Here is a 23,025-nt window from a genome sequence, read left to right on the forward strand (position 1 = left end):
GGCAGCCTGAGCAGCCCTGAAACAGCCCCGGGGCCTCCTCAGGCTGGACGTGCCCACGGTCTCACGGGGGAGGGCACGCGTGTGGGGCGCTGGGCTCAGTGGGCAAACACTGGTGGATGCAGGACAAGGGGAAGCAGATGGGGCCTCCGAGCCTCCCACCTCAACACAGGCTCTGGAACACAGGGTGGGTGGGGAGCAGGGCCCATCCAGGGCTAAAGATGAGTGTGGGAGAGCAGCAGCCCCGGGGGAGAGCACCCCAGCCTGCCGGGTCCCACCTGAGGTAGCTAGTGCATCTGTCCTGGGGACCACACCACCTCCCAGGCCTGTGCCTCGGTCTCCCCCTCACTGTCTCCCCTTCTCTGCCTCCGGTTAGGCTGCCCCGCCTGGGATCCCCTTCCTACGGGGTTCCCCTGCCCTCCGCCCTCTGCAGCCTCGCTCCGACAGGCCACGTGGTGTGGCTGCCTCGCTGTGAGCTCGCAGCGTAAAGGCCGGCGGGCGGGCAGGCGGGGCTGGGGCGAGTGGCAGCGCTTGCTGGCTGGCTGCCCTGGCAGCTTGCCTGGCTGCTAGTTTGACTGGGTGCCAGCTGGCTCCCTGCGTGCCGGGGCCTGTTTCTCTGCCGTGTGTGTTCAGGGGAAAGGGGGGAGAGGTGGGCGGGGGGCACGCGACATGGCTGGAAAGTGGGGGCCGGCAGGCACGGTGGGCTACCTGGGCGGGCTGCTCAGAGGTCTGACCTCACCCTCATCCCTTCACCACCCCCAGGATGGGTGGGAAGACAGGTGCCTGGCAAAGCCCGCTTGCCGCCCCCTCCCCAGTCTGGGGCGGGTCAGGGCTAGGCCCTTGAAGGGGTTCTTAGCTTAAGGGCAAGGAGGCCAGGATGGGCTGGGGGGATGTCAGTGGGGGCCAGGAGGGGGGATGGGCCCAGGCGCCTTTCCACTCCAGGCAGGGCCCCCCAGCTCTCCGTGGGTGGACCCAACCCACCATCTGGGGGACAACTGCCAGAGCAGGGGCCAGAGCTTCCTGCTTCCCTGGTGGAGCAGCTGGGGTGCAGGAGAAGCACCCCGGAGCTGGAGGAGCCGCCCCAGAACATCTGGCCTGGGGCAGAGCTTGTCTGTCCAGCCCTTGGGCCTCCTGGCCCCCTGGTTCACCCAAGTGAGGGGTCCTGCCAGAGACTAGACTTTCCCTTCTGGGGCCTAGGGTAGGGGTGGGCGGCGGAACTGGCCCAAGGCAGGGGTGAACTAGTGTCCAGCCAGCCTGCCCTGGGTGGGTCCTAGCGGGGGTGGGGTGCAGCACAGCTGGTCCTATTGTCAGCAAGCCTGGCCTCCTCCCTCCCTACCCCACCCCCGGCGGCCTGGTGGGACCACCCACAGGGCCATGAAAGGGGATTCTGTTCCTGGGGGTTCAGCTGGGGAGGGATGGGGGCCGGAGCTGCTGTGCTCCCACAGCCTGGGCCACTCATGGTCTCTTGTGCCACCTGGAGGGGGAGCCTCGAGAGGCAGCAGGCACATGTGCCAGCGCTGGCCGTTAGCCTGGCTGGCCTATTTGTCAGAGCCGCACCCGCCCCGGCAGCCACTTCTCCATCCAAGGCCGGGCTGACCTCCAGTGGGGGCAGGGGCTGCACCAAAGAGCCACTGGGCACTCCCTGCTGTTCCCGGCCCCCCAGCTTCCCTGAGCCCTGTCAGCTGTCCTTCTGTCCCCCTCTGTCCCCTCTGAGGCTTCAGGGCTCACCAGGGCTTCTGGGAGCATGTCTGTGTGAGGGACAAAGGTCCCAGCCAGTGTCACCACCTGTGTGTGGTGACACCATCTAGAGGAGCCCGCCACCAGCCCTTCTCTGAGGCAGGTCCCTGCCCTGGACCTGGTCCTTTTCCCCCAGACCCTGGCAGCTCCAACCCCTTCTCCTGGCCTCAGTTTTCTTGGTGGCCAAAATGGCCTCTGAATCTGCCCCCACAGGACCACTGACGATCACTCCCACCAGCCCAGTGAAGATGCCCCCACGTCTAAGCGGCACCCCTCACTCTGCCCACCTGTCCCTGCCCATGCTGGAGGCGAGGAGCTGGGTCAGTGGGAGCAGCCGGCTCCTCTGAGATCTTGGGACAGCATGGGGGAAGGGCCCAAGCTCCCCAGATCCAGATGTGGGGATCAGGGCTGCCCTGCCAGACAGGCCCTCTCCCGCCAGCTTCATCTTAGCCAGAAGGAGGCCTGTCCCGTCTGGACCTCTGATCCCCTCCAGAGCCTTCTCGGGCCAGCCCTCCCTGCCCCCTCCCTGTGACCTTGGCCCCTCACTTGGCCTTGCCTCAGCCCGCCTCCTCATCAGGGTCCCAGCCTCCAGTGACCCCTCTGTCCTTGCAGGTCCCCTGTAGCAACTGTCCACTGCTGGGCCGGGGGCCTTGGTGCCTTCCTGGGCTGACATTTGCAGCAGGGGTGTGTGTGGGCAGCCCTGGGTCTAACAGGGCTGGGGAGAGGCCTGGTGTCACATCTGGGTGTGGGGCTGGCTTGCATTGTTCCTGTGGCCCCAAGCCCCGTGTCTTAGACACCCCGTGGTGGTGGGGGGGAGGCGGGGCTTGGAGTGCGCAAGAAGGCAGGGTGCGGAGCCAGGGGCAGGAGGTCTGGGGAGGGGCGGCGTAAGGGTTCCCTCTAGCTGAGCTCCCTGGCAGTCAGAGCTGCTGAGTGGGGTGTTTGTGAGGGTTTGGGGGGGTCATGCCAGCTTGTTCCCAGCCCCAAGCTCTGAGAGTCTGTTATCTTCTCCAGCTTTAGTCCTGCAGTGAGCCCTGGGCCCCAGCCCTCCCCAGCCCGCAGGCCCTGCTCCCTCGCAGGGGCCGCTGCCGAGCCCTGCATCTCTGCTCTGTGCGGCCTGAGCCCAGCTTCTCCCTGCGCAGCACGTGCCAGGAGCCCAGGACTGTCCACAACCGCCTGGCTCCTGGGCTAGCTGCCCGCTGCTTTTGTTCCAGAGGTGCCCGCGGCAGCCTGGCACCTTCCCCCGGCTCTGAGCCACTCCTCCCGGCCTGGGAACAGACCGAGGCTGCCAGGCCCAAACCTGGGGTGACTGAGGGTCAGTGTGTGTGCATGGTGGGCCAACTCTGATGGGATGGAGTGGAACAGGAATCATCCTGTGCCACCCTCAGGCCCCCACCCCAGCCCCCAGCTGCGAGAGGCTGAGGCCTGGCCACTCCCTGAGGGGCCCAGCTTCCAAAGCCACCTTCAGCCCCAGAAGGGGTCTCACTAGGCTCCTCCCAGGAAAGCCCAGGGTGGTTGATCCCGGGAGCTGCACTTTGATGCACAGCCTGGACACCCACGGGTTCTGACCACTGAGTGTGAGCCTGAGGGGGCTTATGGACAGAAGCTGGAGTGTTTGGCAAGGAACAGGGAGGACATGGGGAGGGGGCTGTTGCAAGGTTACCCACTTCAGATACTAGAGCAGGGGTGGTGGCAAGCATCCTCCCAACTTGCTGCCAATGCCCCTCCTGTACCCAGGGCACACATTATTAGTCAATCGTAGCACTTTCTAAACTGCATGTGGATGCAGCCTCAGAATCCTTCTTAATCCAGCATTCTGGGTGGTCACTATCGTTTAGTAGTCTTTCGCACCACAGTCGAAACCCATTGGCACCCTGAGTGAAAGGGGTGTCACATGGGAGAGAGCCAGCACCCAGTTAGTGTTGGGCATTGGGTCGGGGCCCCTAGCCTGGCACGTGTGGCAGAATTCAAAATGACAGGAGTGTGCAGGGCCCCAGGAGCAAGAGTGGTTTGCCTAGGTGTCTGTGGGGATTGCTGTGGGTAGAGAAAGGATGGGATCTGTCAGGGCTGGCAGGACACGGGTGGGGGGATGGCGTGGTCTGGTGGTGCTCTATCCAGAGAGGCTTTCGCCTCTGCTGAGCCCTGGAGGGTGGCCCTGACCCAGAGGAGATGGGTAGTTGAGATGGTCCGATCCGGGTTTCCCAGAGCCTGCCCAGTATGGCTGGCTATGTAAAAGGATGGTTCCTGACCCCAGGGGTTGGGGGCTCAGCCAGTCATGTTGCGGGCAGCTGCCCTTGGGACCTGATGCCAGAACCTTTCTGGCAGCCCCTGGCCTTAACTCAGGGCTCAGTGGTGGGGAGAACTTTCTAGCAACTTGAGCCTCCAGGGAGGTGGCAATACCTTTGTCAAGGTGGCATGGGGGGCAGGGGGTGTCCGTTGCAGAAGGCCTTGCCCTCGTGGGTGTGTGGACAGCTAGCAGGGAGCTGGGGCAGGACCCTGGTAGCATGGGGGTGATTAGAGCCCTGTGTGTCAGACACCTGGAAGAGTTTGCTAAGCCTGCAGTGTCTGCACTGAGCTCTATGGGCCTGGGGGTGGGGGTCTCGAGGGACCCTGTGGTGGGAGGTCCCCTGACCCCCCCCCCAGGGGATTCTGGTCCTCTGTTGGCTGGCCATGCACCCCTCCCCCAGGACTTGGCCAGGAGCACTCCCACCATAGCCTTCTGAGGGATGCAAGAGCAGCAACTTCCCCCGGGAGGGTGGACCCTGCAAGGGCCTTGGGGAAGTGTTGCCACCTCCCCAGCCTTGGTAAGAAGAGGAGGTTCTGGGCCTGGCCTGGGGCAGGTGGGGTCTCGGGGGCACCTTGGGCTGCTGGGAAAGTTCTACAGCAAAACCCAGGAGAGGTGAGGTGCTGTGCAGGTGGGGTGGGGACTGACCCCACCAGAAGAGGAGGGCAGATGTGGGGATGCCGAGGCTGCCCTTCCTTCCTCTCCATCTGAGAGGCTTGCAGTGGGCCTTGGGTCCTCCCAGGCACCCACCCCTTCTCTGGGGGGGGATAAGAGGAGCCCCACCCCCCCCACAGCCCCCCTCACCTATTTCCCCTGTAAAGCGTCCCCACCCTCCTTCTCACCCCTCTGTCCTTCAGACCCTGTCCTCTGGGCAGCCCCCACCAGGGGCAGGCTGCCCGCTGACCCCTCTCCTCCTGCCCACTTAGCACACTTCCCACCAACACCCCTGACCTTCCCGGATGTGGCCAGCAAAGGCCCCGAGGGATGCTGTGGGCGGGGTGCCGGGGTGTCCCAGCAGCCCAAGGACCTGGTCTGTGCTGCCCCTGCCCAGTTCAAGACTGCTTCTACTTCATTGCACCTCATTAGGTGCTGATGGCGTCAACCTTTTGTCCTCCGTTGCCACTTGTGTCACAGGATTGGGTTGTCTCCTGGCGACTCAGAGCGTGGGGCCAGGATGGGGGGCATCCTCAGTGAGGTGTCCCCTGAGGCCCAGGGCCTCTCCCCACAGCTCACCAGGGGCCTCCAGGGCTCCGAGGGCAGCGGGGCCCAGGGATACAGCGTGGGCTCGCGTGTCAGTTGGGGTGATCACAGTAGCCCAACCTCAGAGGGTGTGAGGGCCTAGGAATGAGGGGGTTCTGGACCACACCACCCCTGAAAGAGTGCTGGGTAGAGGAACTCTGACACCCATCCCCTGCTCCCTGAGCCCTCTCCAGAGCCCCGCACTACCACCACATTCTCCTCTGCCGAAGTCCCTTCGAGAACCAGGCATCTCCCAGGCTGGACGCAGCGGCGCTGGCTTCTGGCTTCTGGCTTCTTGTTTCAGAACAGCTGCTCTGATTCATGGAAATCATTTTTTATTTTCTTCTTCAGTTCAGAGAGTACAGTCTTGTTGGGAAAAGAAAGGGTCCTTTCTGTGGCTGGGCTGGAAGGACTTCTCCCCTTCCTCCCTCTCTGCCCCCCCACCCCAGATACCCACCCGTCCGGGCCTCTTTCCTCACACTCGCCCCGGCCGCCCCACTCAGCCCTGGCCCATGCCCCCTCTGCTTCTTCTTCCGTCTCCCCCAGCTGCTCCCTCCTTCCTCCCTGAACCTTAATTCCCCTTCTGGGGTCCCAGAGGGTGGGGCTTCAGGCAGGCTGGAGATGGGGGAAGGGCCCCTGGTAGATTTCTGTCCCCTCATCCCTGGCCACCATCTCAGGGTCAGAAGTGGAAGGACGTGCATGGCCATCGCCCTCCCACTGCCCCCAAAGGGTGCGGCAGGAAGGAGCCCACCACTTGGCCAGCTGAATGCCTGCTCCCCGGAGGGCGGGTGGGCGGGAGGCCCAGACCTCCCGAGGGGTCACGGGGGTCTGTGCCTGGGAAACGGCGTCTGGGAAGGAGGAATTTACAGACTTCTGTTTACCAAAACGAGGCCCCGTAAAACATTTAACAGCAGCCAATTAAAGGGGGACAGCTGTGGTGGTTTAACCACTCCCCATACTACACACACAGGCCTCTGCCCCCCTGCCCCGGCCCGCCCCCACCCCCGTCCGGCTCTCGGCTTTTGTCAAGTCTTCCAGGAGCTGCGTTTAATCTAGGCAACATCTGCTCCAGATGTGTCTCTGCACACAAACCAGGCCAGTTGGCCAGGCTCTCCGAACTCAGCCGTGCCCTCGCAGGAGGGGGCTGCAGGGGGACAGGCCTGGGGGGCGGAGGGCACCTTCCCTGAGTCCTCAGATGGGCCTGGATGTGAGCCCCCAGTGGGGAGACGTCTTGGGACTTCTCAGAGCTTTCACAACGTGCATGCTGGTGGAGAGCCTCCGAATGGGGCTGGCATGGGCCGTGTTCTGCGTGGAGCACCTCTTGGGGTTAGTGTTCCACAGCTTGACCTCAGACCCCCTGGGCCAGAGAACATGACGCTGCGTCATTAGGGATGAACAGGGGCTACTGCTGAGGGGGCTGCCAGGATCAGGGTGCGGGGTGCGCCATTTGAACTGGGGGCCTTGATCCTGGGGCATCCCAGACTGTCCCTGTTTGATGCCTGCCCATTTCCCATTCTGAGTGGTACTCCTGCGGCTCCTCGGCCATCCCTACCTCTGAGCTGGGTTCCACAGCCCCACCCACGCTGGCATAGCTCCCCCTCAGCCTCAGACCTGCCAAGGGGCCTCCTGGGCACCCCCATACTCACGGTGAGCTCCAGGGCTGCCCCCCATGCCCCCACAGATGCCCCCAGTGCTGAGACAGAGCCGGCCTTCACTCTCCATCTCAACAGCTGCAGCAACATGGCAGGCCAGCCTCCGGGCCTCTGGGGGCCTAGGGGCCTGGAGGTCTGTCCTATGGCTCTGAGCCTCCCCTTCTGGAAAGGTGTTTGTCTCGTGTATTCTGTGGAGTGGAGCAGAGCGTGCGGCCACGAGTTGCCACAAGGAGTTCCACTGAAACAGCAAAGGGTTTCTGTCCTAAGAGGAGTTTGGCAAACAACTAATGAGCAGGATCACACGGAGCCCCCTGACTCAGGCTCGTCCGTAACTTCATCACGACGCACCAAGTGGGGTGCTGGCACCCCTGCTCCCCAGGCATGGGGCTCGCAGCTCCCTTGTTTCAAGGCACAGTTATGACCTTGTTCAAACGCTTACCCTGCGACCCGTGCCTTCCCTGCGGGGACTGCTGCCTCAGGGCCCTGCTCCAGCCCCTCCCTCTCCCTGTCCCTGAGGCCACTGCTCCCTGGGGAGACCCGGTGATTCCTACTCCCTCGTCAAAGCCCAGGAGCCCCAGAAGTCAGGTGGGAAGCCGCTCCCAGCAGCCGGTCACTCTTGGGACAATCATGGGGTCCCCAAGACAGACTCTTCTGGGACTCATTTTCCATGGGAAAAATGTTCAGAACATTAGCTCAAAGCATGAGTTTTGGAGTAAGACAGCGTCCTGCCCACCCCAGCCCAACCGACTCAGCCATGCCAGCTGCAGGCCCTCCGCCCACCCCCGCCCCCTCACTGCTGGGCCTGGTGGGGAAGGACCAGCTGTGAGGAGCCACATTGCAAGTGGCTGGTAGCCCTGGGCATCCAGCAGACACACCTCCCCTGGATGTGCCTGGCCAGGATGCCAGTGCCTGGATGGGCCTCCCCGGCCAAGTGTTACTTCTGTCTGTCTTCATCCCTTCTGGGGGGCAGGGTGTGTGTCCCAGGTGGCCAGAGCGAGGTCCAGGGTGTGGCTGGTGTTCCTGTGCTGGGCAGGGCCAGGCCAGGAGGACAGTCCAGGCCCCTCAGAGGGACAGAGAGGGGCCTGCTTGACGTGACTGGGAAGCTCCAGGGAGGGTCTCAGGCTGGGGACCAATGCAGGGAACTCTCCTGGGGGCGATGCTGCCACGGCTGGAGACCAGCTCCTTGTGCAGATCTCAGAGCACAGAGGAGGCTCGGCTGCTGGAGAGCCCCATACCTGCGGCCTCCAGCAAGGCAGAAGCCTGTCACACCCAACTAAGTCAGCCCCAGGGTGTGGGTCACTGACCCCAGAGCTGCTTGCTCACCTGGCGGCTATGGATGGTACAGGCCCAGGTGGTGTCCAGCCCTGCCCCTCCCGGCCAGAAGCTCAGCCAGGGCTGCAAGGGCCTCTGTCCCCTGCATGTGACCACCGTGTCTCCCTCCTCCCAAGACGCTCTCCAGAGCCCCTTTTGTTGCCCTGCCTCAAAGCTCCCGCACTGCTAAGTGCTGCTGGGTGAGAAATCAAAGGCTCCCTCCTCCATCCTCCACTCTCTCCCCAGCCCATCAGCAATTCAATTTGTGCCACACCGGAGGGATGGTATTAGTCGAGTCAGAGTTAATATGATGTATTGATGGGTTGATTTCCCACCGGCGGGCTGCGCGCACCGGGCTCCACAGGGCGTCGCTCCCGGGCCACCCGCCAGCTTCTCACCTCCCTGGGGTCAAGGCGGGTGTGAGCCTGGGGCCTGGAGGTGCCTCTACAGCTGTCTCCTTGCTTCTCTAGCTCCAGGGTACCCCAGATTTTCAGGAAGTCTGGCATCCACCTTCCTACCCATGAGCCACTTGGATCACCATGGAAACAGCAATGTTCTCTATGGGCAACATCGTTTCTATGGAACCCAAAAAGGCAAGTGCCGGCGTGGGGCCGTGAGGGATCGCGTGGGGCCTGGGGCACAGGTCATCCTGGAGGGGTGGAGGGCAGAGCTGGGGGCTTCTGGGGTGCCAGGTAAAGGTGGCCAGCCTGGGTGAACCCTCACCTCCAGGTCTCAGGCCACGGCAGGGATAGGGGCTGGAGGAGGGTGGGCCTGCTTCTCAGGCCCCTGGAGACTGAACTGCGGGGCCCAGGACCACAGCCCAGCAGCAGGTTACATGCCGGGGTCAGGCGAGCTCGCTAAAAACAGAGCCATGCTCCCTGAGCTCTCATGGCTCAGATGGAAGCATCGCAAACAACCGTGGCCCTGAGGGGTGGCACCCACGTCCCTCAGCACCTGGCCTTGCGCTGTAGCACCCCCCGCCCCGCCCCAGCAGCTCAGGCGTTCCAGGGACATCGGGGGGGGGGTAGGGAAGGCCCCCAGAAACCTGTACTTCCTGCCTCACCGAGCTAGGCAACATGAGGCCCAGGCCCCACCACACACCAGGGCCTGAGGTCAAGACAGGGCAGGGGAGGGGTGGCGGGGGGTTGGGGGCAGCAGCAGGGAAAGGGGCCAATAGTGTGCCCCCAGCAGACAGAGGAACGTCTTCTACCCTGTTGGCAGGAGGTGTCTCTGGAGAGGGGATGCTGAGGTTGAGGCTTTGCTGATGAGAAGGCGGAGTTGGTGGAGCCATGGGGGGGGGCATTCCGTCAGGAGGGCATGCTCACGCCATGCACACACACACACTCACACATCTGCGTGCAAAGGCCCAGCCTCAAGGAGCCTGTGGGAGATGTAGCCACCTGGAGATGAGACAGGTGTGGGGAGTGGCCTGAGGCCTTGGTGCCCTGTCTCCAGGATTTTTCTTGGTGGGGTGACGTCTCGTTTGCATTTTATAAAGATCTTCCGGGGGTGGTGCCCAAGAAGCTGGGGCAGAGAGACTTTTGGGTTAGTTACTGTGTTTAGATGACAAATAATGGACTTGAATGGGGACATGGCATCTCATGGGAGACCTGGAATGGGCATGAGGGTCAGGGAGGTCCCAGATAAACCCCCATTTATGGCCCAGGCTGTAGGAGGGTGGCGCACCTGCAGAGGAGCAGTTCAGAGGGGAGGGGTGAGTTCAGCTTCCATGCAGAGGAACTGGGGGACCTGCCTTCCCAGGAGGTGGCTGGACATTCATGGTGGGGGGTCAGTGCCAGAGGGGAGGGTTAAGAGGTTGACCCAGCCCAAGGAGAGGGACCACCCGAGTAAGGAGGGTGGATAAGGACAGAAGCAGCTCCGGGGAGCCCAAGGAGCCCCAAGATCAGGGCTCTGAGTGGGGGTAGGCTTCAGGTGGCAGCAGCTAAGCAGGAGAGAGTCCTGAAGGGTCTCACGGAAGGGAGGGGACCCCAGAGAGGTGACCCTGCGAGGCAGGTTGGGGGCAGGCCTGTGGCCAGCCCTCCTGCCCTTCCACCACTGTCCCCAGCCCCTTCTCCTCACAGCCTCCCACTCTGTGACCTCAGCTTGTCTGTGTCCTGGAGCCCATCTTGCATCTTTGTCCAGGCAGGGCAGTGGAAGCTATGGAAGGCCTTGGCCCAGCCCAGGGCTGGCCAGCTTTGATGGGTGCAAGTAAGACCCTGCCTACAGACAGGGCCAGGAGAGCTTCCCAGCCCCATCAAGGGTATGGACAGACGCTGGACACTCCCAGGGAACCAAGTCTCCTCGGGGTTGGAGGCCAGGTGCACTACTGCCCAGAGGACAGCCCCCCGCAGGCCTCTGGCTGAGTACCTCAAACTCCCACATCAGCCTCAACTGTGTGCTATTTTGACAGTGCTTGTCAGGAGCAGGCAGGTGGTCCCAGCCCCAGAAATCCGACCCAGAGCTTGGGACCCCCTCCAGGGTGTGGGCCACTGGCTTCCAGGAGCACTGGCTGGTGGCCTCCGGCTTTCACAGTGTTGTGGTGGAGCCCCACCCAAGAACACTTTGGTTTTGGAAATTGAGCTAATTAGGTTTAGCTACACTCTTCCCCCTTGCTTTAATTAGCAGGAAATTGACAAGTAATTTACATGACTCAGGACAGTTTTACAAGTTCCAAATGTTTCTTTTGTTCCCTCTCTGCTCCACACCATCCAGGGTGGCTGCCCTGCCCCACACCAGCTGGGTGTAGACGGGGTTGGCCCCCCAGGGTCCCCAGAGACAGGCTTAGGGAGCTGTGGGTGTCCCCAGGGCTGGCTGGGGACCCAGGTAGAGAGCAAGGCACCCCAGGTTGAGGGCCCAGTCTGGACAGCAAGCCATGGCCCAGCGCAGGGAGCTGGGGATACACCTACCACCCACCCAAGCTGGATGGGCCCAGAGCTGCAGAGGCATTGAGAGCCCATAGTGGACTAGGTGGGGACGGCCATCTGGGGCCATTTTCCTTTCTTTAAATGATCATCCTAGTCCCCCAGCCTGGCTGGGGGCCTCCCAGGGTATTCAGGAGGTAGGTGGGCCAGGTCCTTCACACCCGGCCCATTCTCAGACACATATCTGCCCTGGGCCTCACTTCCTCCTGGGGGTCTTAGCACTTACAGGGGGCTACTAAATGCTGTCCACTTTGCTGTCCACAGTGCACGGTCCTGCTTGCAGGGGCGTCTCTCAGGCAAGTCTCCACGTGGCTGGGCATCCTGAGCTGTCTAGTGACCACATCACACCACATGCTGTCCACTTAGCCATTCCCCAACTATGAGCCCACAGCCTCCGTAGCTTTTAAGGTTCTGACGGCTGTTTGTAAAGACTCAACCAGTTTACACTCCCCCAGCATCATGTGGGGTTGGGGGAGATGCCCGTGGCCCCAGACCTCACCCCCTGGCTCTGGTCAGGGCACACTGCCGCCCGCTCCTGCCTTCCCTTCACTAATCTCCACGGGTACAGCTGGGCACAGGGGCTGGGCTCTTTGCAGCTCCCATCTCCTAGGGACTGAACATAAGTCAAAATCTCTGGGGCATGGGGAGTCAGTGTTTAATGGGGACAGAGCTTCAGATTGGGACGATGAAGTATTCTGGAGATGGACAGTGGTGAAGGCTGCATCACACAAGTGTACTAATTACCACTGAACGGCACACTTAAAAATGGTTAAAGTGGTGATGTTTACCTCACGTGTATTTTACAATTATAAACCTTCCTCAGAAAGTACCAGTGGGTCAGTGTCAGCTGGCAGTGGGGAGGCACTTGGCACAGTGTCTTGGGGGCACTGAGCCCTCCAGCCCCTGCCCCAGGCTTCCCGGTGACCTCAGCTCTCTCGGCACACAGATAACTTCTACCTGCGCAACCTGCCACCCCAGCCCACGCTCCTGCCCGCCAACCACAACTTCCCCAGCGTGGCCCGGGCCGCCCCCGGCCACCCCATCGGCTCCTGCAGCCGCGACCGGGGCGAGGCCGGCCACCTGCAGAAGGGCGCCAAGGAGTTCGACCGCTTCCTCATGGGCAAAGAGAAAGCCGGCAAGGCGGCCGAGGGCAAGGAGCGGCTGGCGGTGGAGGAGGACGTCGTCAGGGGGCGGCACAAGCTGGTGCTGCCCGTACCGGGGGACTCGCACTGCAAGGAGGGTGGCGTGGCCCGGGGTGCCTGCGAGGGGCGCCCCAAACACCTGGCCTCCTGCCTTCTCAACACCAAGGTGCTCGACGGTGAGCTAGGCAGGTCTGCGCTGGCCAGCTGCGCGGGGGGCATGCTGGGGCGGCCGGGTGTGGGCGTGCCGGCCTCTGGACGCTGCACCAAGGAGGCAGCCGGCCCCGTGGAGCCTGGGCCAGCCTTCGGCGAGTGCCTGGAGCGGAGGCAGATGCTGCACCACGCCGTGCCCTACACGGTGCCGTCTGGCCTGCCCGCCGGGCCACCCCCACCCCTCAGCACGGCCACCGGCTCCTTCCCCTGCCTACAGCTGCATGGGGGCCCGGATGGGCTCTGCCCCCTGCAGGACAAAGTCCCCCGGGACCCGAAGGCCAGCGGGCCCACCTTCGTGCCTTCCGTGGGACACCTGGCCGACAAGAGCCGCCCCTTCCAGGTGGCTGAGGCCTGTGCCGTGGCAGGTGAGGGCAAGGACCGGCACCTGGATGGGGCTGCAGCGCCTGACCATGCTGCGCTTTATGGGGTCTCCTATGCCCACCTGAAGGCCGAGGGCAAGGGCGAGCGGCGGCCCGGGAGCTTCGAGGCGGCCCTCAACCCCCGGCTGAAGGGCCTGGAGTACCTGGACAGCGCAGGCCCTGAGGCCCCCTTCCCGGGGCTCCCCAAAGCAGGTCTGGACAAAAGCGGCTACTTTGAGTTACCCGCCCCCTCACAGGACTGTGCCCGGCCAAGTCACCAGGACCCGTTGGGCGGGAAAGTCACCCAGGCCTGCTGCACTTTAGACAAGACTGCCAGCAAGGAGACCCCTGTGGGTGCCCCCGGGGCCCAGAAGGTGGCTCGCATCCGGCATCAGCAGCACTCGGTGGGCCCCGAGGTAGAGCCGGGGAGCAGCGGGGCCGAGGCCAAGCGCAAGTCTCTGGAGCTGGCGTCTCTGGGCTACGGCGGGCCGCCCCCGCCCCCGTGGAGTGTCCAGTCGGGCCAGGGGGCCGCCGTGGCCATTAGCGAGGAGTGCAAGGCTGGCGCCTACCTGGACCCCTTTGGCGGCACCCTGCAGCAGGCCGCCCTCCTGCCTCAGGACCTGCCTGCCCCGCCTGACGAGGTCTCGGCCATGAAGAACCTGCTCAAGTACAGCAACCAAGCACTGGTCGTTGGCCAGAAGGTGCCCTTTGTGGGCCTGGGGGGCCTGAAGGCCAGCTGTGCCCAGCAGGACGGGAAGTTCCCAGCCTCCAAGGGCACGGGCCAGGCCCCCGGCGACGTGGAAAGGCCCGACTGTGCCCGAAGCCGAGAGCACGACGCTCCGCATGGCGATGGGGAGGTGCGGCAGCCGCCTGTGGGCATTGCGGTGGCCTTGGCCCGGCAGAAGGACACGGTGAGCCGGGCGGAGTCAGCCTACAGTGCCAACACAGGGCGGCAGGGCCGGGCAGCCCCCGCCTTCAAAGGTATGGCCCCTCCACAGAGAGGGAGGCGTGGGGCCATGTTGCTGACCTGCCCTCATCCACGCAGCCCTGGGCCTTTGTGCCCATCACCTCCCCATGTCTCCAGGCCCTCCCAGGGCTGCCCTGCCCTGCCCCTCCCCTGTGAGGCCCATGGGGCAGGAGACCCTCTCTTAGTTCGTCAGCCCCCCGGCTCGAAGTAGGGTTCCTGCTTGCTTTAGCTGCTGCCTCCCGGCCGCCCCAACCCTCACCCCTTTCTACCATCTCTAACCTGTGCAGCTGGCAGTGGGCCCCGCTCCACCCACGCTCTGGACCTGGAGGCCGAGGAGGAAAGGGTGCGCCTGTGTGAGGACCGCCTGGGGCTCGCCGGCCGTGAGCTGCTGCTGCAGTAAGAACCGGGCTGCATCCTTCGGGTTGGGGTCCAGGCCGCACCTCTGGGCTCCCCCGATAGTGCCGTGTGGGATTAAGTGGCCGCTGTGTCAGGTTTTGTGGCCTGTCTCGGGCACAGCTGTGCACCCACCCCAGGCTTTGCTGGGGTTTCTGTCTCTGTTGGAGGGAGTTCTGCTAACTCCCCCTCCCTCCTCTGCTAACTCACCCTGTGCTGGGGGACCGCTGCTGGGACAGATACTGGCGCTGAGCGTGACCCCGAGGGGTGAGGTGGAGGAGCTGGGCCAGGGGTGGCAGCTGTGCTGAGCCCCCACCCATCCCCCGTGACGTACAGGGACAGCAAGGACCTCGTGGAGTTCGCCCGGATCCACCCGTCAAGCGGCTGCCCTGGAGACCTGGCCCCCCATCTCATGATCGCCGGGGGCTCCTCCCTGCAGAGCAGCCAGCTGGGCGGGGACCCGGCCCCCCATCCCCACCCTGCCCACCCCCCCTGGCTGCCCCGCACCCGCAGCCCCTCCCTGTGGATGGGGGGACATTCCTACGGTCAGTGCTCTGAGGGCAGGTAGGGGTGCATGGGGCAGGACAAGAGTCCTGGCCGGGCGTGGTGGTCATTGCTGGCCTGGGGCTGACAGCCCTCAGCCTGGAGCCCTGCTTCCTGCCCCGCACTGCCTGACCTCAGTGCCCTGTCTCCCCAGGCCTCGGGCACCCTGCCCTGCACCAGAACCTGCCCCCCGGCTTCCCTGCGTCCGTGCCCGGCTCCATGCCCCCCGTCTTCCCCCTCTCCCAGGACGCCCCCACACAGCTCGTCATCCTGCCTTCTGAGCCCACGCCCCACGCCGCCCCCCATGCGCTTGGTAAGGGCCTCCCGGGCCAGGCTGTTTGCATGTACGGGTGTCAGAAGTGGGTCTGAGGAAGGGAGCAGCCCCCCATGGGCGTTGGGGAAGGGACAGGGAGGCAGGCACCCGGCCAGAGCCCGGGAGGCAGGTGCGAGGCGGTCGAGCGGGAGGTTAGGGCTGGCAGAGGCCAGCTCGGTGGCTGGGATGCAGCCCAGCGCCCTGTCCCCGCCGGGGCTGACGACCCCTTTGGCCCGGCCCACAGCTGATGTCATGGACCAGGCTTCACTGTGGCCCCCCATGTACGGGGGCCGGGGCCCTGCCTCCCACATGCAGCACCCAGGCCAGCTCCCCGTCTACTCTCGGTCCCAGTTCCTACGGCAGCAGGAGCTCTACGCCCTGCAGCAGCAGCAGCAGCAGCAGCGGGCCACTCAGGCTCTGGAGCTGCAGCGGGCCACCCAATTCCAGGTACCTGCCCCCTCGGCCACGCCCAGCTGGGACCCAGGGCACTGCTGGCTGCCTCTCTGCTGCCACCTGGCCTGGCCCAGGAGTCCCCACTGCACACTCCCCCCACCCCTGCCCCACACTGATGTGATGCCCTGAGCAGGGGGCCCAGCCGGGCTGAGCCTCTGCCCCAACCCAACAGCAGAAGCCTGAGGACCACCACCTGGAGCTAGAGGAGCCCGCCCAGGAGAAGGCCTTGAAGTCCACCCACAAGCCAGTTGCCTTAACCCCCACGGCCAAGGGCACCCCCTCACCCGCCACCACAGGCCCTGCCAAGCTGTTACCCTGCTGCCACTCTCCCGCCCCGAAGCCCCCCGCCAGCTGCCCTACACCACCGCCGCATCCCGGCGCCCCGTGCACTTTATCCGTCTGCCCCACCGGCAGCCCCGGGCCAGGCTCCAAGCTGCCCAGCGCCGAGGAGAAGAGTGGGGAGGGCCAGCGGCCCGGAGCCGACCTCAACACGTTGGAACCAGGTGAGATCGGGCGGCACTGGGCTGGCCTTGGCCTGCCCCCCTCCACTCAGGCCTGTCACCTGTCTGGTGGGCAGAGCTGAATGGGGGGCAGGGCTGCCTGGCTTGGCACCTTCAGGGATGCCCTCACCGACCCAGTCCCCCCGATAGCGCCTGGGGCAAGGTCGCCTGTCCCCCTGCTCTTTCTCTTCCTTCTTCTCCACAGTCCTTCTGGGGGACCCATAGGGGAGGCACTCAGGGACCCCGCCCCTGGCAGATGGGGCAGGATGAAGGTCAGGCCCAGCCGGCTGGTACTGGAGCCTTGTGGATAAGGAAGCGCCTGGCCTGCCGGGGACGGTGGCAGGACCACAGGGCAGCAGCCACGAATCTGGGCAAGGGAGCTCGTCTCACTGTCAGGGCCCGAAATGCCACCACTTGGGCCCAAGGCAAGGAGAGGCAGCCTGTGGTGGAGGGTCCAGGCCCGGCCTCGGCCTCTGCAGCCGCCCTCCCACCCTCCGCCCCCCAGCTCCTCCACAGCTATTTGATTCTCTCTGAATTAGGCTGAGAGTGTACACTGGAAGCCCGTGTGGCGAACATAAAATTTGTCCCAGTTCCACAAGAAGGAGGCTGAAGCCATCCGAGGTTGTTGGGTTTTTTTTTTAGAGTTTTTTTTCCTTTTTTTTTTCTTTTATTGTAGTTAATGGGGCATAATGCCTCCGACAGGCTGCCAGCTCGTTCTGGTTCAGGGAAAGCCCTGATTCAAGTATCTTGTTTTAAAATCCCCCTTTTCTGGTTAGCCACACCACACATACCAGAGATGGCCTCCAGGGACCCCCATGGACCCCCCACCCCCACCCCGAGGCAGTGGCAGGAGCTGGGGAACGCACAGCTGTCCTGGCCAAGGAGGAGGGCCTGGGGGCTTCCCCTCTTGCACCCGGTGCTCCCCTGCTGCCCCCCTCAACATACCACGTTCCCCGTTCCTGCCTCACACATATCACAGGCAGAGGGTTGGCTGGGGACCCTCCCCGCCAGGTGTGGGTCTGAGGTGTCTGAGGTCACCCTCACCCCCAGCTGCTCTCTCCTGACAACGCCCTCTTTTGCAGACCTGCCTCCCGGATACACGTGCCCTGCGGCCGGCTCGGGCTTCTCCCTGCCCCGCATTGTGCACTCATCTGACCTCTCGGACCCCGAAACTATGCAAACCGCCCCGCCGGGGGCCCAGCCTGAGCTGGCCAGGACGTTCCCACCCGGGGAGCTGGGCCCACACAGCCCCCAGAACCTGGAGGAGCCTGGGCTGCCCTCAGGGGCCAGGGAGGCCACCCAGGACCTTGCCGCACACCCCCACCCTGCCGAGCGGGGACCCCCGGGGAAGGCAGCGGACCCCAGCCCGCTGGAGGGGCTGCGAGAACTGCGGTGCGGGGCCCTCCTCGAGGGAGGGGGCCCTGAGGCCACTGGCCAGGCTGATTCTACTCAGGGAGGGGCCCAAGAGGAGAGGACCACAGAGGAGGGGCGGGAGGAGGGAGAGCAGGGGCCCTCGTTGGGGGCCAGCCCCCAGGCCATGGAGCAGCAAGCAAGGAGCCTGGGTGCCCTGGATCAGGCCAAGCCGGGCAAGCAGCAGCCCCCTGCAGAAGCAGAGGCAGAGGAGGCGGCCAGGTTCAAGGAGGCCGAGCTGGAGGAGGAGGAGGACTGGGGGTTGACTCCCGACAACAGCCAGCCGCCCAGGGAGCTGCCGGGTCTGGACGCCCTGGTGGCAGCCACCATCAACCTGGGGGATCTGCCCGCTGTCAGCCCACTGGACCCTCAGCCCCCCACTGTCCCTGGGCCACCCAGCACAGCTCCCCTGCCCCGTAGCTCAGGGATTCATGGCATTGCCCTGCTCAGCGAGCTGGCCGACCTGGAAATCCAGCAGCAGAGGACTGAGCCAGACCTGCAAGGTAAGCCCCATCCCTCCGGAGCCCTAGGAGCTGGACCCTTGGGCATAGGCTCAGGGTCAGCCGGCCAGACAGTGGCCTTCAGCCCTGCTCCGTTGTCCCCACAATGTGGCCCCTTGTCAGGAAACCAGGCAGGTGTGCCCACACGGTGTTACCCCCACCCCTGGCTGCAGGATGAGCCATGGGGTAGGGCCTCAGGGCCAAGACTGCACCCTGAGGATGGTGTCAGAAAGGTGTCTGTTCACGATGCCCTGAAGGGGCTTGAGGGTGTCTCCAGTTTACACACAAGGATGCCAAGGCCCACAGGGGTGGGGGTGGCGGGGGGGGTCAGGTCACTAAACTACGGGCTCACAGCCAGGAAGCGGGTAGGAAAGATGGCGCTCTTGCTATAAGCTTTCACCTCCTTGGGTTCTGCAGCTTCCGAACCTAGCCTACACGGGGCCCAGCTCAGGATGTGGCAGCCCTTGCCTCCCAGGCCCCGGGGAGGTGGCACCCCCCACGTCCCCCTCAGCCTCACTAGGCCTTGGGGCTGACCTGTGTGACAAGATGCTCCTGGCCTCCCTGCACCCCGCCCAAGGGCCCCAGGGTGCCAGCCCAAGGCTGGTGCCGCCCTGACTCGGACCAGAGCCCAAGGGCCAGGCGTTTGCTTAGGCCTCTCTAGCACTTATGTCCCTGACAGGGACCCCTCCCAGGCCCTCCCTGCTGGAACCCCTCGGTTCAGCAGGCACCCCCAGCCAGGCTTTGTGCCCCGTTGATGTTTATAGAAAGAACCCAACAAAGTCCTCAGCTGGCCCACTCGTTTTCCCACCGCGTGAAGCTCTCCACTGCCCACTGCCAGCCGCCAGCACCTCTTGTGCTGCGTGGAGATATGGGAAGGTTCTTGTAAAGTTAATTTCCCTGAAGGTCTCTGTGTCACTCCTCTCTTGTCTGACCAGAGGGGCCACGACTGTGCTGAGGAGAGTAAGCCGGGGAGCCCTTGCCTGTCAGGAACCCTGGGAGGGCCTCGCTTGGAGCTGTAGCGTGAGGCGGGGCTGCCCCGGTCAGGGCCTTGCTGCCCAGAGCCACCGTGTGAGTGCGGCTGGCGTGAGGGTGCACTGAGCGGGACGCCGGGCGCCACGTGTGTGGCCACCAGTCTGTGCATGTGAATGCCTACTGGACCCGTGCCCACTCATTGAATGGATGCTCACGTGTAGACCACGTGTGTCCCATTGTGGGTATTGCAGCTGCCAGCCCAGGCCAGGCCCTGCTGCCACTGCTGGGTCTCCACCCCACCCTTCCCTTCTGGAACCTTCAAACCCCCCTCTCCCCTCCTGTTTCTCCCAAGACCCCCGCCCTCCCCTCTTGGAGCCCTCAGGCCTTCACCCTCCCCTCCTGCTGCTCCCAGGCCCCCACCCTCCCTCTGTCCCAGTTAATTGGCCCGTCTGCACAGCCTCTCAGCTCTAGAGCCGTTCCCTACAAGCTCAGTGACTGCTTTGCCTGAAATTACTTAGGAAATCAGCTCATTTTCTGAGCAAAAGGCAGGACTCACGGAGAAGGCGGGAGAAGACCATCTCGGGAACAGGCCAGGGTACAGAGGGGAGAGGGAGGGGTAGAGATCCAGAGGGACATGGGGGCCTCCTGCCCCCTCCTCCCGGAGGAGACCCCCTGAAGTACCTCCCAGGCCAGGCAGAGCTGGTGAAAGGCCAGGTGGGAGCCCCTGAGAAGTGGGGGTGAGGAGGTAACCAGGTTCTGAAAGGTGACGTGGCCCCCAACTCCCATAGCCGGGCCGAGTGGCGCTGGTGTTCGGGCCCCAGGCTCTTTGCTCCCAGGCTGGGGCCAGCCCCACCCTCACTGATGTGGGCGTCCAGAGCCCTCACACCCCCCACCAGTAGGACTTGGCCGCAGGACCCTGGCTTATCCCCCACCTGGGCTCAAGTCCAGGGAGCTCAGTGGGCAGGCTGCGCAGCCTGTGGACCTCCATCGCAGGGGGCAGGGACTCAGGCCCCAGATGGAGCCCTGGGATGGGAGGGAGTCGGACACTTCTCTGGCCATTCACTTGGCTGGTGTGGATGGTGGGGCCTGCCTGCAAGGACCCATCCCCAAGACACCCAAAATGCCCCACTCTGCATTTGGAGGGGCCACTGGGGGGCACGGTGCCCACTGGGCTTCCCATCCACCCTGGAATTTTGGGAAGGCCAGGCCCTGTCCCTTCCGGAGTATGGCTGCCCCTTGTTCCTGAGTGACCCACCTCACTCAGGTGAGTCAAGATCCCAGACCCCACTTTTGAACTACCCTGCTGACCTGCACCCCTCCTCCCACCTTCTCCTGGCCCCGACAGCTTCTGCCAGCCTGGCTGGTTGGGGGAAGTCCAAGCCTTGGCCCTCTTCTGTGCCTGTGGAGCCCTCAATCTGCCTGGACAGCCCAGCCCTACATCTCTCCCGGGACAGGGATTACAGACCCCGGAGGCTTGGGGGTGGGGCCGTTATTGTCTGCTGCACAACTCCCTGAACCAGAGAGCAAGGCAGGCTGTTGTTTGGAGGCCAGAGAAGAGCCTAGCAGCACCGCCACCCCTGCCGTCTCCCCGAGCCCACCATCCCCCCGCAGAGCTCACCCTGCAGGACTTTGCAGTCTCAGCAGGCTTAGCCTAAAGAGTGGGGGCGGGGGTGGGGGCTTCAGGGAGGAACAGAGGGGCTTCCTAGCAGTCACAGTGACCCCAAGAGACGAGGAGACCCTGTGGAACTTTTAGCTGAAATGGGGCTTGCAGATATCCCTGCCCCAGCTGGAGATGGGAGGAGAAAGCCCCCTCAGCGCCTCCCCCACCTTCCCAGGGCACCTTTGACCCAGCAACCCACCTCTGGCCTTGACCCAGCACTGTGTACAGAGGGTTGAACTTCCAGTGTCCACCTGTGCTTTGTCCCATTACTGAGGGTGGGTCACCCTGATGACTCCATCAAGGCTATGGCTGGGCACTTCCCCTTTTGTAGTTACTAAGTATTTCGTGGGGAGGGACTTTGAAATGGTGTGATATCCCCTTCCTCTTCAAACATTGGATTCATTTATCTATATCAGTGTGACTTGTGGATTTTTATTCGCTTCAATCCGTTATAATTTGTCACTGTCACTGTTTAATTTTGGTGATTGAATTGTCTCAGATTTGGCCCCTTCAGCTGGATCATCCTCTGAGAACTTCCTGTGTTCCCAGCTCACCCCGAACCTCCCAGTCCCTGGAATCAGCCATTTCTCCAAGGAGCCCAGTTCCTTTCCTCAGAGAATTTTAGAAGCCAAGTTCAGGGTGCTAGGTGTGCTCGTTGCTACTGGGGTGTTGCTGCTCTCAGGCCTTCTCAGAGGGCAGAGCTGGCTGTGTGTTCTAGAAATCACGACAGCCCACTGACACCTCCAGCTCTAGGCACCCTGTCTGACCCCACAGGGCTCATCCTGGCTGGTTCCTTCCCCAGCTTCAACTCCTCGTAAGATCAGCCCACCTGTGCATGCCCAACCCCCATTTCTGCCACCACCCTCTCCCCGTGGTTGCACTCAGTCCCAAGTCTCCACTCCAGGCCTGTCCCTGAATGGACACTGCCCTCCACTGGCTCGGCTCTGACCCTGCACTGGGCCATCCCTCCCCACCCACTAGGGCTATGACACTCCGGGTTTTCATGGATCTGGAAGAGGGCAAAAATGCAAGGCAGTTTCTGTTAAGGGCGTAACAAGCCACGTGCCTAAATGGTTTGGGCATTGTCCTGAGGACTTGTGCCATCCCAACTGGCCTGGCCCACGGTAACCAAGGGTGACATCTCTCCCACCCAGAACGGAGGCGAGTGCTAGGTGCCCATCTCATTGTTCCAGGCCGCCTCACTCTGCATGTCTCAGGGAGTCCGGCTGCCTCCGGGCGTCTGGGGGTGGGGGGTGGGTAAACGGGGTAGGAAGGAGTAGTCTGGGCTGTGCTGAGATGCAGGCTGACATCAAGAGCCTCTTGCACACACACTGACCCTCATGTCCCCCGCAGAGGAGGAGGATGTGCTGGCCTTCAACCTGCAGCGCCTGGCCACGCTGGCCTCAGCCTGGTCCCTGGTAGAGGCTGCTGGCCTGGACAGCCCTGCCTCCTTGGCCCAGCCCCCCACTGCCGACTCCTGCAGGGCTCCCACGCTCACCCCCCGTATGCAGATCCTGCAGCGCAAGGACACCTGGACCCCCAAGACCAAGCCTGTGAGTGGGGGGCCCTGGTCGCCCCCATTGCCCAGTGCCGTGACCTGGGGGAGGCCTCGAGTGCCCAGGCTGGCCACCTTACCCACCCCATCTTGGTCCCCTAGCGGGGCTCACAAGCCCCTGTGCCCCTGCCCACTAGGTATGCCCACTGAAGGCTGCCATCGACCGGCTGGACACGCAGGAGGTAGAGATGCGCGTGCAGCTGGCGGAGTTGCAGAGGCGCTACAAGGAGAAGCAGCGGGAGCTGGCCCGGCTGCAGCGCAGGCGTGACCATGAGTATGGCCCAGGCTGGCGGTGGGGCGGGGAGACACCCCCAGTTCAGGCACTGGGGCAGATTGGGCACAGCCCAGCCCAGGGCCACCGCCTTGTGGGCAGAGGTCAACCTGTGTGTGCTGGGCTGAGTTGGACCAGAAGTGGGGGCCTGGGAGGGTCCCCAGAAGTGGTGGAAGGTTGAGGCGTTCACTCAGCAGAGAAACCAAGGGAGAGTGGGGGGGTGGAAGAACCACCCAACAGAGACTGGTGCAAGGCAGAGGCCAGTCCTCATGATAGGAGGGCAAAGGGTGAGAATAGTGGTGTCTGAGGGGGCTGGGAGGCCGGGGCAGGATTGGGGTGTGGGAGGGCGGAGGGAACCCCTAAAGTTGCCGTAGCAGTGGGGGGAGCCCACCTGACTGGAGTGTGCAGGACGGCTGGAACTGGGAAGCAGGGATGGTGGGGGCAGCAGGGACGCTGGCTCAGCCTTGCTCTCTGTTTGGGGACCAGGCTCCCCAGGCCAAATCTTGGGAGGGCCCGCCCCCGCCCCCGCCCCCGCCCCCGCCCCCTGACACAGTCCCCAAGGGCATTGCCCTCTCCTGGACCCCTGTCAGGGAGCCAGGACGGGCATCAGCCTCTGACCACCCCTCCTGTGGCTCCCAG

At 63.8% G+C, this 23,025-nt stretch overlaps 1 protein-coding gene across 4 annotated transcripts in view; it reads left to right on the top strand.

The window, feature by feature from the left end:
• Window positions 1-23,025, top strand: part of BAHCC1 (BAH domain and coiled-coil containing 1) — a 58,657-nt gene that overhangs the window by 23,650 nt on the left and 11,982 nt on the right. For all 4 annotated transcript variants that reach the window (XM_082373569.1, XM_082373570.1, XM_082373567.1 and 1 more), the window contains exons 4-13: window positions 8,688-8,810; window positions 12,085-13,830; window positions 14,104-14,212; window positions 14,546-14,754; window positions 14,907-15,065; window positions 15,310-15,512; window positions 15,691-16,021; window positions 17,101-17,931; window positions 21,914-22,113; window positions 22,253-22,389. In XM_082373569.1, coding sequence (XP_082229695.1) covers window positions 8,688-8,810; window positions 12,085-13,830; window positions 14,104-14,212; window positions 14,546-14,754; window positions 14,907-15,065; window positions 15,310-15,512; window positions 15,691-16,021; window positions 17,101-17,931; window positions 21,914-22,113; window positions 22,253-22,389 — 4,048 coding nt within the window. The remainder of the gene's footprint in view (window positions 1-8,687; window positions 8,811-12,084; window positions 13,831-14,103; window positions 14,213-14,545; window positions 14,755-14,906; window positions 15,066-15,309; window positions 15,513-15,690; window positions 16,022-17,100; window positions 17,932-21,913; window positions 22,114-22,252; window positions 22,390-23,025) is intronic.

The sequence above is a fragment of the Balaenoptera borealis genome, assembly GCF_965194805.1.
Source record: "Balaenoptera borealis genome assembly, chromosome: 20".
NCBI lineage: Eukaryota > Metazoa > Chordata > Mammalia > Artiodactyla > Balaenopteridae > Balaenoptera > Balaenoptera borealis.